This window comes from Sphaeramia orbicularis, chromosome 14 (genome assembly GCF_902148855.1).
Source record: "Sphaeramia orbicularis chromosome 14, fSphaOr1.1, whole genome shotgun sequence".
Taxonomy (NCBI): Eukaryota; Metazoa; Chordata; class Actinopteri; order Kurtiformes; family Apogonidae; genus Sphaeramia; species Sphaeramia orbicularis.
In genome coordinates, this window is record NC_043970.1 from 12,589,075 (window position 1) to 12,606,041 (window position 16,967).

At 38.5% G+C, this 16,967-nt stretch overlaps 1 protein-coding gene across 4 annotated transcripts in view; it reads right to left on the minus strand.

The window, feature by feature from the left end:
* Positions 1-3,130: 3,130 nt before the first annotated feature.
* sh3pxd2b (SH3 and PX domains 2B) overlaps positions 3,131-16,967 on the minus strand; it is a 93,554-nt gene continuing 79,717 nt past the window's right edge. For 2 of the 4 annotated variants that reach the window (XM_030154659.1, XM_030154658.1), the window contains 6 exons: positions 12,732-12,815; positions 11,773-11,890; positions 9,794-9,999; positions 8,328-8,374; positions 8,091-8,216; positions 3,131-7,159 (listed from right to left, as the gene is read on the minus strand). In XM_030154659.1, the coding sequence (XP_030010519.1) occupies positions 5,639-7,159; positions 8,091-8,216; positions 8,328-8,374; positions 9,794-9,999; positions 11,773-11,890; positions 12,732-12,815 (2,102 nt within the window). In that variant the 3' untranslated portion in view covers positions 3,131-5,638. The remainder of the gene's footprint in view (positions 7,160-8,090; positions 8,217-8,327; positions 8,375-9,793; positions 10,000-11,772; positions 11,891-12,731; positions 12,816-16,967) is intronic. The other 2 variants (XM_030154661.1, XM_030154660.1) reach the window with 1 other exon arrangement.

The window sequence follows — 16,967 nt, forward strand, 5'->3', positions numbered from 1 at the left end:
ATCCTATCTAAACACACTTAACTTTTGCACTAATCCTAAAGCTGTGAAGACTAAAGCCTTATGTGACGAATTTAAGTTGTAATTATTTATTTATTTATTTATTTATTTATTTTCTCTCTTCTTGTTTATTCCTTTACTTTTATTTTTTTTTTTAATTTACTTACCCATTTATGTAATTGTGTTTAATTTCTTCCTGCCTCACCTCGAGCATTATGTTGTTTTTTTCTCCATGCCATGTTCTGGTCTATGTGTATACGATATTTTATAAATAAAGTATGAAAAAAAAAAAGTCACGTAAGCTGTTATCAATTATCTACTTAATGCACATTTTCTAAGTTTTGCACTAAAAACTACAAAAAAAACCCGTCAGGAGTTGATTTTCACAAACAGTTCCTGTGCATGTTTTTCAAGTTCCAACAAATTCATGAAGGGAGTCCTCTCTTGTGTGTGATTTTAAGACTCTGTGTAACTAAAAATACCCAGTTCTGGTGCTGTACAGTATTGAGATAAAAAAAAACCCAAACAAACATCATAAAAAACAAAAAAAAATCATATGAGAAGCCCCTCCCACAGTCTGTGTCAGTCCTGTTAAAGCAGTGTTTAAATAGGCTCCTTTAGTTGAATAGTTCCATGTGTCTGTGTCTGTGATCCCAGGTGAGCTCATTCATTTCATAGAGAGAATTTATGGGAAGTTTTTCAGCTTAATTATATTTATGTTTTTATATTTATTCTAATTGCATTCATTCTTTATTATTTAGATGTATTTTTAATTGTACTGTATCTGTATTAGTGTATCTTTTTTTGTGGAGCCTTAATTATCTTAATTGTCGCAGCTGTGACACAGACCACATGTGCCGTTACCATGACAACAGTGCACTGCACTGAGGACACAGACACAAGCATGCTCATCTATGACTGAAAAAGGTCCCGAACAGCTGCTAATTATGGGAAAACCGTAAATAATAGATGAAAACTAACATGATCATGAGCAGCAGATAACGATAGGATAATATCTGTAAAGGAAACTGGTTCTGTTTACGGATCTCAGAACTGGTCTTGAAAACGGAGCCAACTTCACTCTGCCGGATAATAATAATAAGTGGTGTTATTTAAGGTGAAATAGACATTGTAGTGAATGAGGTGATGTCTGTCCATCACCATTAATATTGCTTCCTTTCTGGACCAGGTCTGGCCAAGCCTCTCATCTAACCACAGCCCCATGGCAAAAAGAGGCCAGAGTGGTTTGGAAGCACAGAAAAGTTTTGCAACTGCAGAAAGTGTTTGGTAAAAGCAAAAATGGGTTTGTAGGAGCAAAATCAGTTTTGTAGATACATTTTAAAAAAGAAATATATATTTTTGGTTTACCATACTTCACTTGCCCTTACAATACTTGACATACGTGTACAATGTTATCTGGCCTCATCTTGATGCCGTTGGAAACAGTTAATGAAGGTACTGAATCTAAAAGATACAGAGCAGTGAAAAGAGAAGGGACCACTCACTGATACACATAACCCCACCTCTCCTTCCTCTTCTCTCTATCCTTCTCTGTCTGGGTGGAACGTTGACAACGAACAGGTCCCTCCCTATCATCCACCCAGAGCCAACGGTGCATCTTGGAGAGCCCCTCCCTCTTCCACCTGACGCAAACCCGCTGCCATCACCCTCTCCACCCCTACCTTACCCGGAGGTACTGGACTCCACCTCCCAAGAAGACCCCTCCCAACATCCAGGCAGAGCCAATGGTGGCCAAGACGGAGAGCAGCCACCCCCCACCTCACATCTAGCTCCGTCTCCGACCAGCCTTCAACAAAATGGAAGAGGGGCCAAAGGGCATGGATGGGACAGAGGAGGCAGAGGACGAGTCTATGACCTAGATGTGTGTTTCCACTGTGGTCAGAAGGGACACTGGGCTCAGGAATGTCCTGAAAAATGCCAAGATGACCAGCAGGGGAGGCCCCAGCGTCAGAACCAGTTCCACTCAGACTGACTACCATCACCAAAGGAGACAGGTGACACACACACACACACACACACACACACACACACAAACAACATTCACTAACAGGAGGGAAGAACAGCTTTACACTGACACACTGCTTTCTCCAGTTCAGGCTAAGATTAGAGAACTTGAAAAAGAGCAGGATACCAGCCTAACCCACACCTATACCCTAATGTCATTCAAAGCAACTTCAACAATTTATTGGACTGATAATTTATGTGCACTGTCTGTATGTCTGACCCCCACCTGAAAATCTCTGTTCCATGTGTCAAACTCCTCCCCACACATTTCCATTGCCAAAGCTAGCTCACAGCAGTGGAAAGATTTGGGTCACTGTTGGATGCAGGGATTATGTCCCATTGACTTCCATTAAAACCACATTTTTTAATCTCGCTACTATTACACTCTATAGTCACTTTTCCATTGACCCTCAAATTGTGCTGATATAACTTGCGCATAAAAATTTGCCCAATGGGAAACGATAATTTAGCCAAAACTCTAGTTTTTTTATGAAAAGTTTTTGCGCTTGCAACAGGTGTTTGGGTGTAGCCAAATTGGTATATCTTGCAAAACTGCAATGGAAAGACCTTTTTGCGCAACTAGAGTCACATGAACAAAAAAACCTGGATGTTGATGGAGGTTACAACAAGAGAGGAGTTTTAAAACAAACATGACGCTGTATATGTGGATACACAAGGAAGCTGAACCATTTTTTAATTCAGTATGGGACAGAGGGGTAACGAGCATTCTGGATTCAAAACAGATATTTATGCGTGTCGCCATGTTCATAGAACGACTTCTTGTGACATCTTGTGATAAACAAATCATCGCATTTGTGATTTAATGGAAAAACCAATATTACGCGCTTCTGTTTTTTTTCGACATTTAGTAAATATCAGTAAAGTTATGTGCATATGTCCAATGGATAAGCAACTTATAACCATATATTCTCTAATGTCAACATTTTATTTAGAAGAAAACTAGTCATATTTGACGTTTTCAGTGTATTCCACCAGCTCTGCCAATAACAGACCAGTTGCATCGGGAGTTGTGCTTCATTGTACCTGGGTGAAGAGTTTTCAGTTGATTTACCTCTGAATAGAAACAGACACAGTCTGAGCCCTAAACTGAAAAATCAGAAAACTTTTATTGACTTAAGTAAAAGAAGAGTCAATGTAATGGAAAAAAAAAATACATAGCAAAAAGTAAATAGAATACAATACTGAAACACTGACACCATCAACCGTCTCATCCATTTATCTTGAATTGAACTGAACCATCTGTGAAACACACCTGAACAATACAACTGGACCCACTTATTCATATGTAGACTTCAAATGCACTCAGCGGTGTGTAAAACAAGGGCAGAAGGTGGTGTGATATTAAGGCGACTAGGAGCAGAACAGATGGACCGACACAAAATACAATCCGTCAGTGTTCCAACTCACAGCCTTGTCAGATTCTACTAGAACTTTAACATATTTTAGTTTCCATTTTGTGAACAGCGGGGAAAAAAAACAAACAAATCTGAGTCATTTGGCAGTTTCAACATTTCTGACCCACATTTTCTCTGGCTTTATCTTCCTAAAATCCCTTCTTCATCATCATCATTATCACACAGTTAAAGACAAAAGAGAAGTGAAAACAGTAAAGATATGACTCTAATTACTGTACAATAAAAATACTTTGATGATATTTTATCACTTGAGACCAGTCAAGCGTTAATGTAAAACATTATTATTATTTTTTATACATTGGTCACACTTTGTTGTTTCTATTTGAGCACCAAACTTCGGTTTGTAAAGAACAGACTGTACATTTACAATACTGCTGATCATTGCACAAATCACCGGTAGATGTTGAATTTCTTCTGCCTGGTCGGACATCTGGCCCAGATGTGCAAGGCAAGTCACATTTCACAATTCCAATCTTTTGGGTATGTGATCAAGATAAAGCTCTTTCTTTCTTTTTCTTTTTTTTTTTTATACATTTTCTTTACATCTTTCAAGTCTGGGGTATCATCTTAACATTGGTTTTTAGAGTATAAAAAACATGGCTATTAAAGTAAAAACGTAAGACTAATAAAATGCGCCGTGGGATTCTTTCCCTTCCTTCAGAATGTGCAAACCACAAACCTGACCTTCCAAGTCTCTGCAGTAATAGAAAACATATCCATGGCACTAAAACTAAGACGTGTGTTGCTATTTCAACTAACAGCATCTCTACTTGGCAAAGGCATCTCCTGTTGTAATTCTTCTAGCACTTGATACCCCAGATTTAGTTCCCGAACCCCCCCTGGTAGGTTCATGTGCAGTCTGTGTGTAGTTTTATCCACGGCTGGGGAAAGACTGAGTATGAATACGATGAACATTGAGTATATTCTCCTTTGGCATTGGATGTTTTATTCTTTTATTTATTTTTAAGAGATGCCAACAGGGCCTACGTCTGCAGCTGCATACAGTATATGAAGCACTTTGCATATAACATCGAGGCACCGTATTATTGAAGGCATGGGTGTGTACGTACATGTACGGCTGCTAAAGCGAATCACCTACGGATCGACACGGGCCGCGACTAATATAGCACGAAAAGCAGATAACGTCTTCCGCTACTGAAATATTTAGACCAAAACAAAAAAAAAAAAAGTAAACATTGCGAGACCACACAAGGTATGTTGTGTTATTGCTGGTTCAGTTAGGTAGAATATCCTCATCAAAATGAAACATAGCAAAATGTGTTAATTACAAAAGATACCTATAAATAAAAAAAATGCTAATTAGACACAATGTAAAGCTTTGTAGTAAAAAGCCTTTGGAAATAAGCATCAGATAACAGGTAATAAGGCCTTTATAAGATAGTTAATAACATTACTTAACCCTTTGGATTGGTGGGAACTGTTTTTAAACATCTGAGTTAAATTAATGTTTTCTACTTTTTTTTTTTTTTTTAACTTTCACCAAGTTTTTTTTGTTGCTTAATTAATTGTTAATTTACTCTCAGTTAACTGCATAGTTTTAATTTTTAACTCTTTAAGCGCCCAGAGGTTTTTTTTTTTTAATATTCAACTTTAATATCAAGATTTCAAAGATGTGTTTCATTCCATAATGTTGCTTGTTGCAAATTGCATCTTAGGTGCTTAAAGGTGAATTGGTTACTTGGTATCATTTTTATTTTGCTTTCTTTTCTTGAGCTGATAGATTTTAAATGTCCTTCTGCTGATTAAGTTTATCTGCATTTGCATTTACTGCTTATGTTTTTTTTTTTTTCCCCTGCAGCTACTACACCTAAACTGTCAAAATGAATAAGACATTCATTAACCTAAAACACATTAATTGTTAGTAAGTGCATAGATAGCTGCTACTAAATGAATAATTAAGTATTAACCTAAACAGCAACAATAAACCTTAGTGGAGGTTTCACAATAGCTATAATGTGTAAGAAGATAAACTGAACTGTGGTCTCATTTATCCCAAACCTCATAAAGCTTTCATGATGTTCATAAGCACATTTATAGTATTAATAAAGGCTGTATTACCTGTTAACTATCAGTTATTACAAAACCCTTCATACAAAGCATTTTTGTTCTTTTAGATGTTCCGTTGACGTCTTTATTTCATGACTGAACACATTTCTGTCTTACGGTTTCTTGCTCAGGTAATTTGAGGGGATCCAGCTCTCGTTTTCTCCTCCTAGGTTTTTACAGAACCACCAGCCGCTGCTGTTTTTCTCCAGCACCTCGAACACCGTACCCACCTTAAACCCCGACGTTTGTTCGTCCCCCTCAAAGTCCGCCACAGCCAAGTACAGCTCCTCCTTACTGGGCTCTCTGAGTAAAGGGGGCAGCTTGTCTTTGGGCGGTCCCGGCTTCTCGCTCTTCACTTGGGGCTTCGGCGGAATCGGGACTTTATTGACCTTGGACTCGTCCTTCTCTTTGTTTGGAGGAGTGAACCCTTTGGGTTTAGGTGGAGGGGGTCTGCTGAGCTGGGGCGGTCCGGCCTTGGGAGGGTCCTGGGCGTCTTTCAGAACAGGTGGAGGTTTGACCTCAGTCGGGCTAGAGGGGTCGGTCTTCTTTGGAGGTGGGGGTCTTCTTGGAGCCATGGCAGGTGGTCTCTGAGGGACTTCCTTGTGAGGCGGGACTGCTGGTTTTGCAGGAGGGGAGGAGCTCTCCTGGCTGTGACCATTGACGTGTTTTGGGGGGAGCTTTGGTTCTTCGGTGCTCTTGCCGTTATTCAGAGTGGGGATGTGAATTGGGGGTGAACTGGGGGGTGATTTGGGGCGGGGGCTGTTTGCCACTGCTGGACTACCATTCTGATGGTTCGCGTCTGAGCTGGGTTCTGCAGGTTTTGACGGCCTCAGCTTGCTTCGGAGGTTTGTGATGTCCAGTTTATTCTCTGCTGGAGGATCTGGTTTGGCAGCTGGAACAGGTTTAGGCTTGACCACTGGCTTGGCCTTCAGAAACACTGCAGGGGGGGCGGTCTCTGGTTTCTCCTCCGGTGGCTCTGGTTTGGGTTTTGGCGGTTGTTTGGGAACAGGTTTCAGGTTAAACTTCTTCACCTCTTTGGCAGAGACCTTGTGGCCACATTCTAGACCCATCTCGTTGCGAAGGTGTAGGGCCTTGCTCTTGTCTTCCTTCTTGGCCTCGGGGGTTTTTTCTGGTTTGAAGGGGGCTGCTTTAGGTGTGACCAGTGGCATGATGACTCCTGGGGCTGGTGGCTTAGGGGGCAAAGGTTTAGAATGGTCAGATCTGGGTTTCTCTGCTATTTCCAACTCAAAGCTCTTATGAATGGACTCCCTTCGAGGGGGCAGAGCTGGTTTCTCCTCCCCTGGGGGGGCAGCTGGAGCTGGGGGAAGAGGTCCAGAGAAGCCCCCCTTGTTAGCATTGGACTTCCAGTCTCTCAGCTTAGGCCGGGTAAAGGACTCTGAGGCTGTGGTGGGCTCATCTGGTAAAGGCTTGGACCAGTTGTCCTCAGCTCCTACATTTGAAGAACCTCCATCTTCCATTGTCAGTCGCTCCATCTCATTGGGCAACGGGGCAAGGAAGTTGGGTCGCAGGGCATTACTGGTCTTCTTATACTTGTCGATAAAGGTGGCAGGAGCCCAGCCCTCTTTGTCGTCGATCTGGATGTACCACCAACCACTCGCATTCTTCTCAATCACCTACAGGAACAGGAAGTAACATTACTTTTAATTAAATAGATAATAATCACCTCACAAGAAAAGCACTCGGAGAGCGCAGACCTCCGCCAAGGCAGATCAGTGGGCCCCCGTGCCCCCACCTCCCCCCACCCCAATCACCACCAAAATTTAATCATTTCTTCCTTGTGCCAGTATCAACATTTCCTGAAAATTTCCTGAAAATCCATCCATAACTTTTTGAGTTATCTTGCTAACAAACAAACAAACACGCACACACACACACAAAGCGATCACAATACCTCCTGGCAGAGGTAATAATACAAATTGTTTACTTGATTTTTTCCCCAGTATTTTACAAGGACAAACAGATTCAAAAACAGTTTTTACCAAACATCAATCACCACACAAAACAGAAAAACACATCTGATGTGTAAATGTTTCAAAGGGATTAGTGAATAACAGAATGTATGCTTGTGTGTGAGTGGTGGGTTCTGCTTAGTTCTTTTTTTACTCATTTATTTCAGCTGCTTTTATTTGTATGTTTATAGTAGGTTTTATATATGATGTACAGATGGGATGGCACTTTTAGATTCTCTTGTACTTATTAGAATGACAGTAAAATATATTCTATTCTATCATAGGGTGAGTAATAAAAGCTTGGACTTGTTAACATGACAAGATTTGCCAACAAACCTACTTTGATTGGATGTTTTCACTCTTCTTTATTGTTCTTTAACACTAAAGGAGCTTCAACTAAAGCTAAACTGTGTCAAACTTAGGTTAATAACCACTATTATCACACCTTTTACAGGGCTGTAGATGCTGGGTTTTGTCAAACCAGGTAACAAAGACACATCCTGGGTAAGTAGAAGTGGATTTATAGTCCAGGCCTAAACTGTCTTCAGAAATACCTCTTTCTGTTTAATACAGCTTTGGGAAGTGTGTGCCTCACCTCGACTTTGACTCCTGCCTGGAAGCTAATACCATCAGGGATGGTGGTCTGGAAATCTGCTATGGTGTAGAACTCCTCTTCAACTTGAGGAGGAACTGGTGGTTTGGGGAGGCTCGTTCCACGTGGCTGCAGGAGGTGAGACAGAAACAAACAGGTCATATAGAGAACTGGAAAATAAAACGACTGGAAACTAGAACCACCATAGCATCATGTGTCTGATTCAACAGGGTCTCTTACAATAGTCAGATCTCTACGGGGAGGAGGTCTGTGTCTGGATCCCACTTCTGTGGAAGCAAAAGACAGGCACAAATAGGTTATTTACTGTGCTGTGGCAGAGCACACAATACATACACAATACAAACCATTATATCATCGCTGTCGGACGGAAACCTTATAAGTCCATCTTTGGTCTTTTGTTTTTGGTCAGTCTTCACGTTGGCCTGATGGTTTTAGAAAGTTTTAACCAATGACAAGTGTTGAAACAGCTTGCGACTACATCTCTTAACTCCGTTCATTTATTTAGAATATATGTTATTTTTCCACTTTCCTGAAAATAACCATTTTGGACATAAGAAGTTTCCGCCCAACACTGACAGTATGGATTTCAAGATTCAGTTCACTAGAAAAATAAAAACAAACAAAAAAGTCAGCAGAGCTTACTACTAACCCCACTGCCACATAACACTCTGCCCCCTCCTGCTCACTGAGAACCTGCCTAGTCAGGGATTCATTTTGAATTTTAAATACAAGATAATTGTAAATTATCTTTAAATTAAATTACTGTCCTTTTTGGGTAGTTCAGTCAAACCAAGACAAACATTATTCTGTCCAAGTCTTAACTTTCAATCTGATTGCACTTTATCTGCTGAATTGGGTAAATAGTCTTCCAGAAATCGGCCAGGTGAATGTTCAAAGTAAAAAAAAATTTAAAAAAATCATAAGAAATATATAACGTAATAACATAATACATACAATACATTAACAAGCTCTGTATCATTATCATTACTACTACTACTTTATTATTACTACTTTGCTACTTGCTGTTTCTACCAGTACTTTCCAATGTGCAATTGCAATTTTTCACAACTGTTTTTTTTTTTAATAGGTATTGTAATGCTATTTTGGTATTTCTTGTGTGGCAGAGACACAATAACACAATTCGTTGTTATTGGAACCTCAATTTCCCGAGGACTCTGCCCAAAAGATAAATAAAGTTCTATCTAATCTAAATCTAATCTAAACGCAGCCATCATACTGTGCACTGCACCTCTCCTGGTGGTAAAGAAAATGTGTCAAATCTGAAAAGAATCTTCAAGAAAGTGGTTGGACAAAAATCTCGGACAGATGGACGGATGAAAAGACAGATGGAATTTCTGGTATTACTATATCCCCTATAGGGCGGGGGTATAAAAAGACTTCAACCACTAGATTTAGATTTTATTTGCCTGAGTTTTGTGTCTGAATCCAAACAATACAGATGATGAGACAAAATAAAGATCAATAAATGGTAGCGTTAATATTATTATTTTAGACTTTGGGGACTGATGCAGAAGCATCCAACACGGTTGTGTTCAATTATGACCAAACTCACACATTTTAAACACAGGAATATTAGGAAACAGATTGTGTATTTAAAGCTACCAACACATGATCTTACTGGAGTCATAATGAAGAGCCTTGGACCTGTCGTTAGCTTCACTTACTACTTTTGTTGTTGTCAGAGAATATGGACAGTCTGTTCTCCTTCTGGTTGTCTTTGTTCTCTTTCGCTGCATTGTTTTGAGGTCTGGAAAACCCATCCAGGTCGTTGGTGCTGGCGTGGGCAGCGGCACCTGCTGAGTGCTTCTGGATCTGAATGTCAGCCTTCTTCAGGTATGAGGCTGGGGCCCAGCCCTCGCGGCCCTGGTACCTGGAAGACGAACACACATGTATAACTGTTGACCTGTGAACATTTAGAGCAGGGGGGTCAAACTCATCTCCTTTCAGGAGCTTTGATGAGCCAGTTTTGGCCCTCGGGCTGCATGTCTGACACCCCTGTTTTAGAGCGTAGCTTCAGAGACTCTGGAACCATTATAACAGCAATACAGGGGTTGGATAAAATAATGGAAACACCTTCACTTCAAGATGATAATGCCCCAATCCATACAGCTAGAATTGTTAAAGAATGGCATGAGGAACATTCTAATGAAATTGAGCATCTCGTATGGCCGGCACAGTCCCCAGACCTCAACATTATTGAGCATTTATGGTCAGTTTTAGAGATTCAAGTAAGACGTCGATTTCCACCGCCATCGTCTCTAAAAGAGTTGGAGGGTATTCTAACTGAAGAATGGCTTAAAATTCCTTTGGAAACAATTCACAAGTTGTATGAATCAATACCTCGGAGAATTGAGGCTGTAATTGCCGCAAAAGGCGGACCTACACCATATTAAATTATATTTTGTTGATTTTTTAAGGTGTTTCCATTATTTTGTCCAACCCCTGTAACTATAAAGCAATAAACCGTTTGTTTCCAGCGGAATCATTCCAATGTGACACAAAACCATAGAGTAACCAATAGTAGAGGCTACACTGATATAAAACTAAGTTATGATCAGAAAACAGCTACAATAAAAATCAGAATCATGGCTTCATAACGCTCCACTTTGGTTCGTTCAGTTTATGCTGTAGAGAAATAATACTTTGTTGCATTTGTCTGTTTTATTAAATTATTCATGACATGCACTGGTCTCAGACTGTCAGCTTGTTTTAAATATTTATCCATTTAAGTGCTTGTCATTTGATTTGCATTTTGTTTTCCGAAAATTGGTTTTGTTGAGCTTTTAGCTGACACGTCGCATTACCATGGCAACAAAGACGGAACAGTAGCCAGGTGTAAGAGGTTACAGATGCACAAAAGTCTCCAATGAAGCTGATCAGGATGCTGAAAGCATCTTTGACAAATGCTCTATAGAAACCAGACGCTAACACTGTTCAGACAGTGAAAAGGAACTTCTAGGAGAGTAGGAAACATTCATCTGTTTAACTTTTAAAATGATTGCAAAAGTATTATTAATAATCTTAAAACCCATCTTTTCTCCTTGGCTTTTGACACCATGTGAGATGTTTGAATGTAGTATTATTCTATTGTTTATTTGGTATTGGTTTATTTTTATTGTTTTTAATTGTACTGCTGTTTTATGTCTTTTAATCTATTCTTGCATTTTATTGTCATTTTGGTTTCATTTATTCTTCTGTACAGCACTTTGGTCCACTGTGGTTGTTTTAAATTGCTTTACAAATAGAGTTGGATTGGATTACAAAAAAAAAAATTAATAAATTATTTTTTAAAAATAAATAAATAAATCACATATTCAAAGATCCCAGACATGTTATTTACATAGATTTTAAATGAAGTGACTGAAGTTTTTGTGTTGAATTTATCAGATCTAATTATTATTTATACAGAATAATTTTAGTGTGTTTTGACTGGAGGGGATCGTTAATAATACAGTAAGAAAAGTCAGATGGTCCAATGATTACACAGAAAAAAGTGAAAGTTAATAGATCTTTCTTTTCTTAGTCATTTTCGGAACTTAAACAAGGAACCCATGTTGTGAATCATTTGTATAATCGCTATAATTTCCATTTCAAATCCTGGGTGATGGGGGATGAATGGTATCATTAATTATTTTTTTCTTACCTGATCTTCCACCAGCCCTCCAAGTTCTTCTGAATCACCTCGACAATCATCCCCCTCTCCAGGTCGATCTCATCCTGGTCCCGGGCCGAGTACGGGTATACCACTGAATACTTCTCCTCTGGAGTTGGAAAACAAACAGAGCTGTTAAACGTAAGAACATAATGTGTGTTTTGACAAATGTGTAGATTCACACAGAGGGAGCACAGGTCAAAGCTGTAGGGGAATAATAGCTTGGGATCGCAGTATCACACTGGGAGAACAAGGGTTTGTGTTGGACCTAAAGTTTCCATCTGACCTTTTCTTCATTAACGTTACAGTAAAAAACACTGTAAAAAGTTCATTCATTTTACAGATATGTTGGGAATGTCAGCATCCAAACAAGCAACACGAACATAGATCCATTCGTAAAATGCAGAGGTTTGAGAGAATTTAATATTTTACCAAAACCATTGCAAAATAAAAAATCATATGACATCTAGAACTGCATTAATTTTACATGATCTAATTTTTTTTTTTTTATGAGGCCAGGCTTGAGCAGCATCTCGTGGAGTAAGAAGACGTAAGATAAACACAAAACGGACACACATCCTGCAAGAATATTAACAAACCTGCACTAGAAATGCAGACATTTCTACTATGTTTAGTTTTACTATTACTGTAGCATCACTTACAGAAATAGAAGATAGAAAGACTATGTAATAATACAACTGTTCCACTATTATTACATTAATGCTGGTTTTTGTATCACACATTAGTACAAAATCTACCATTCACTTTGCATGCAAGGGTTTAATTGTCATGCTTGGATGTTGCATGCAACATACACTGCATGCACATACATAGATGAACAAACATGCTGTGTGCACATACGCGTGCACACGAACGCACGCACGCACACGCACACACACGCACACACACCCACACACAGAATAGGGGGAAAAGAAAGGCGTGCGCTCCACCTTGCCCAAAGCCTGTGCTGAATAGATCCCCTAAAGTTCTGCGACGGCCCATGTGCCTCGGCAGTGACCAGAACCTCCGGGGCACTGACGTCACAGCACAATAAGTGTGGCAGGAGGTGAGCAAATAGGAAGTGAATGTTACTTAGGCTATCCTGAGGAATTTGTCATCCTAAAATATGTTTTTTTTTTATTGCTGTTGGACACAGAAGAAAGGACGATTTATCTACAACTTGGCAAGATTAGACAGTAATGTAAATAGTATTCTACAGAAGTGGAAAAAAGGTTTTGGACACCCCATGCATTCGTCATATATGACATTAAGAATCAGTGTTTAGTCATTAAGCTCTCAGTATTGTTCCATTTTCCAAACCCACATGATCCCTTCTGCACATGCTCCGTTCAGTCAAGGTCAAAACTGGATGTTTCAGCAAAATAATGCCCCTTGAAACTGTTGAAAAAATTTTTGTTATTTTTTCTTGTTAACAATAAACCAAAAAACATTTGCATTTGTTTGTGTCTGTCTGATGCAGCCACATCTTTTGAAACACAAAAAAAGATTTTTCCACAAATATTTCACAACATATTTGAGATTATGTATAATTTTAAGGGTGTCTGAAAACTCTTTTCCACTCTTGGATGTATGATCCATTACTACCCCAATACTACAACAAGAGGAATCACTAACACATACCAACATGTTTTATTAAAACAGCTGTTTGAAGGTTGTGATTCCTAGTTTTGGTGTAAAAAAGACTCAGTTGCATAATGAGTATTCAGTTAATCATAAATGATAAGTTCTCAACAATAGGTTGAAACTAGTCAGTTTAATGCTGAAGTCATGTTTGGTTGCACCACAGAGACGTAACAAAGGCTCAAACTAACAAAATTCAGTTTTCTCCTCCTGTGACCATCAGTTAAACATTCGATTCTTTCATACATGTTTATCATTATGTGATCTCATGTGCAGCTGGTTTTGAATATCCTGTCACAAAATAGCAGAGGCAAACAGCAATAAATAAATAAAGGGTTTAACAGTTAATCACAAAATGTCCTTAAACTTAGACAAAGTATTATGATTAACTGAATAAAATGTCTATCTAAAGATAGAACGAAATAACTTAGCAATAAACATATGATGGTTAAGTGTTATAATTAGTAACTATTACATAGAAAGCTGTCGAACCTTATTTATTTATTTACTTGCCACCGTTGTAGCATTAGTGTCTAAAGTGAAACTTAGTCAAGTTACCTGCTTTGTGACCTTGTAAAATATTATATTGATGTTAGTTTACATCCTGTTAAAAGGATATGATGGTGTCCAAAATATGGAGACCTTTGATTGATTGGTTAATTTCGAGCTTGTGCACTCTATGGACAGTGTTGTTTCAATTTCACAATAAGACAGAGATAATATACCATCCACATATTATATACACATCATTACGTGTACACAAATATATGCAAATATATACAATAATTCACTATTAATAAACACCCCTAGTAGCCCGAAAGGGAGCGAGAAGAAGTAAAACTTATTTACTCCCACCCCCAGTCATGTATGTTTTGTGGTGCAAAACGGCATCATATTAAATTTTTTTTTAAGGTTTAAGTTATAAGTTTAAGATTTAGGTTAGTATGTCTGCCTATGATTAAACTATTTCAGCTGGTACAACCCTTAAAATGCCAGTAGAACATGAAATCGATGCTGACATAGAAACAATGTTCAAACTAGGCTGTGCTGACTCTTAAACACAGTTGGTTCTGCTGTTTAGACGATGATCCTGCTAGCTAGTGATGCTGTAATAATCCAGGGGGTCCACAAAGCCTCTTTACAATTACAAAAAATATTTCAAAAACAATTGATGAGATACGTTCATCAGATTTGTTCTATGTACTCAAAGGTTATCTAAGTTTTTAATCACATTGTGGGATCATGTGCAAACAAATCACTGGTACATTTTTCTTCAACGAGAGATCAATCACTGCAAATGTTTACTTTGACTTTTTGACTGAATATGTGTCACCACAACTGGATGACCTTCAACCAGCCATCATTTTTCAAGTAGATGGTGCACCACCACATTGGGGACTGCATGTTGGTGGGTTCCTAAGTCAAACATTTCCAGACCGGTGGAAGGGAAGGGATGGTCCAATCCCCTGGACACCTCATTCACCAGATATCACTGTCCTGGATTTCTTGAGTTATGTTAAAGATATCGTGTATTGAACAAAGATATGGGACATCAATGACTGGAAGTAAAAGATCACTGATGTTATTGATACCATTGATGAGTCTATGCTAGGGCATTAACTGAAAAGTCGGTTTGTCGATGCATCGACGTCTGTGGCACACGTCGAAGTTACTTTGGAGGAGTTGACTAGTCGTGCGTTATTCTTTCTCCCTTGCCATCACCCGACAGTGTGCAAGCCGTCATTCAGTGCATGTCGATACTCTCATCTTTCTACATGAAAACATGGAGCACAGTGAGCGGCAGTGATGCGCGGATCAGCGGACCCGGCTCAGGTTGGTGCGGGTCCAAAAAATGTTACTTTATTTGTGGGGCAGGTCAAAAAATTCCACAAAGTGGCTTAAAAAAAAAAAAAAAAAAACGAAAAAACGACCCGTGCATCACTAGTGCAAGGCCAAGACTGAAGGAAGAAGACGACTCAGAGTAGGAACTAAACTGACTGATCTAGAAAAACTACGGTCTCAGTAATGTTCTGTGAACCATGTAAGCACCACCAATACTGAATAATAATTTGGACAGCCAGTGTGTTTGATTATTCTGTTCATTTATTTCATGAAGACAATGCACTCTTTTCTCTAACATGCTGTGCATCTTTTCTGCCGCTGTCTGAACCTTTTTCCCACTTTATGTTGTGCACTTAAATTTAAAAGAAAATTCAAGGTGTTAACCAATGTTTTGTTTTGGTTAAATGTCCGAGAAGGACTGTTGATGCTCGTGTCTTAGTTTTTTATTCTGCTCTTAACTGTACATTGTTAATGTTACAGTGAACGTTTGTACAAGTTGCTCATTGTTGAACGGTTGTGTGTCTGTGTTGTTCCTCCGCTGTCAATGTGATGAAGTCATCATACGACAAGTCGACTCGACTTTTACTTTACTGACAAATAAGTCGATCTGAAAAAATCTGAAGTCACTAACGCACTAGTCTATGCTACAGCCAACACGGAAACAAATCCAGTACCGTCTGGATGTGCTTCATACAACTGTCTATATCAGGGGTGTCAAACTCATATTAGTTCAGGGGCCACATACAGCCCAAAATGACCTGAAGTGGGCCAGACCAGTAAAACAATAACAGAAGAATATATAAATAATATCAATTCCAAAATCTGTATGTCTAACTTCTATGTTTTAGAGCGGAAAAAAGTAAAATTATATGATCAAAATGTTTTACATCTACAAACTGTTCTTTAAAGAATTGTGAAAAACATGAACAACTATGAACAAAATGAAATTAAGAAAAGAAAAAAAAGTGGAATTTTAACAATTCATGTCATTATTTTGCCTCAGCTTCTCATTTTCACATGTTCATTACAACGTACAGATCCCAGTGGATCTACAAATATACAAAACATATAATAACAGACAGAATATTAGTGCAATTACACTGAATTCTCATAAGATATTGTTCTTATTTGTTCTGGTTATTTACATTTTTTGTAAAAGGCTAGTCTGTAAATATAAAAGTTTTTGTGTAATTTTACTTTTGTTTATTTATTTTTTTACAGTAAAAAAGGAGCAAATTTTGTGGTTTTCATTATTTATAGTTTATTATGATAGTATTTTACTGGTCTGACCCATTTTAGATCAAACTGACCTTAAATTATTTTAACATCTTTGACTGTTAATATCTTCAGTGTAATTGTTGCATTTCACTAATTCATTCCAGGGGCCAGATTGGAGCCTTTGGCGGGCCGAATTTGGTCCCTGGGCCGCACCCTTGACATCTGTGGTCTATATAGAGGTGAATTAAATTAGGCAAAAAACTTCAATATCTACTTTTCATTTTGTAATAATTTCCACACATTCTTTCCATTCATTTGCTTTTGTAATAAATGTGTTAAATTGTAAAGAGACTTTATGGACACCCTGTATATTAAGTCTGGTGCATAGTATGTAACATAAAACCTATCTGTATCTATCATTAACAGCTGTTTTTGAGAGCATAACTAGTTAAAGACGTAGTTCGCTAGTGGCTATTGACAGCTTT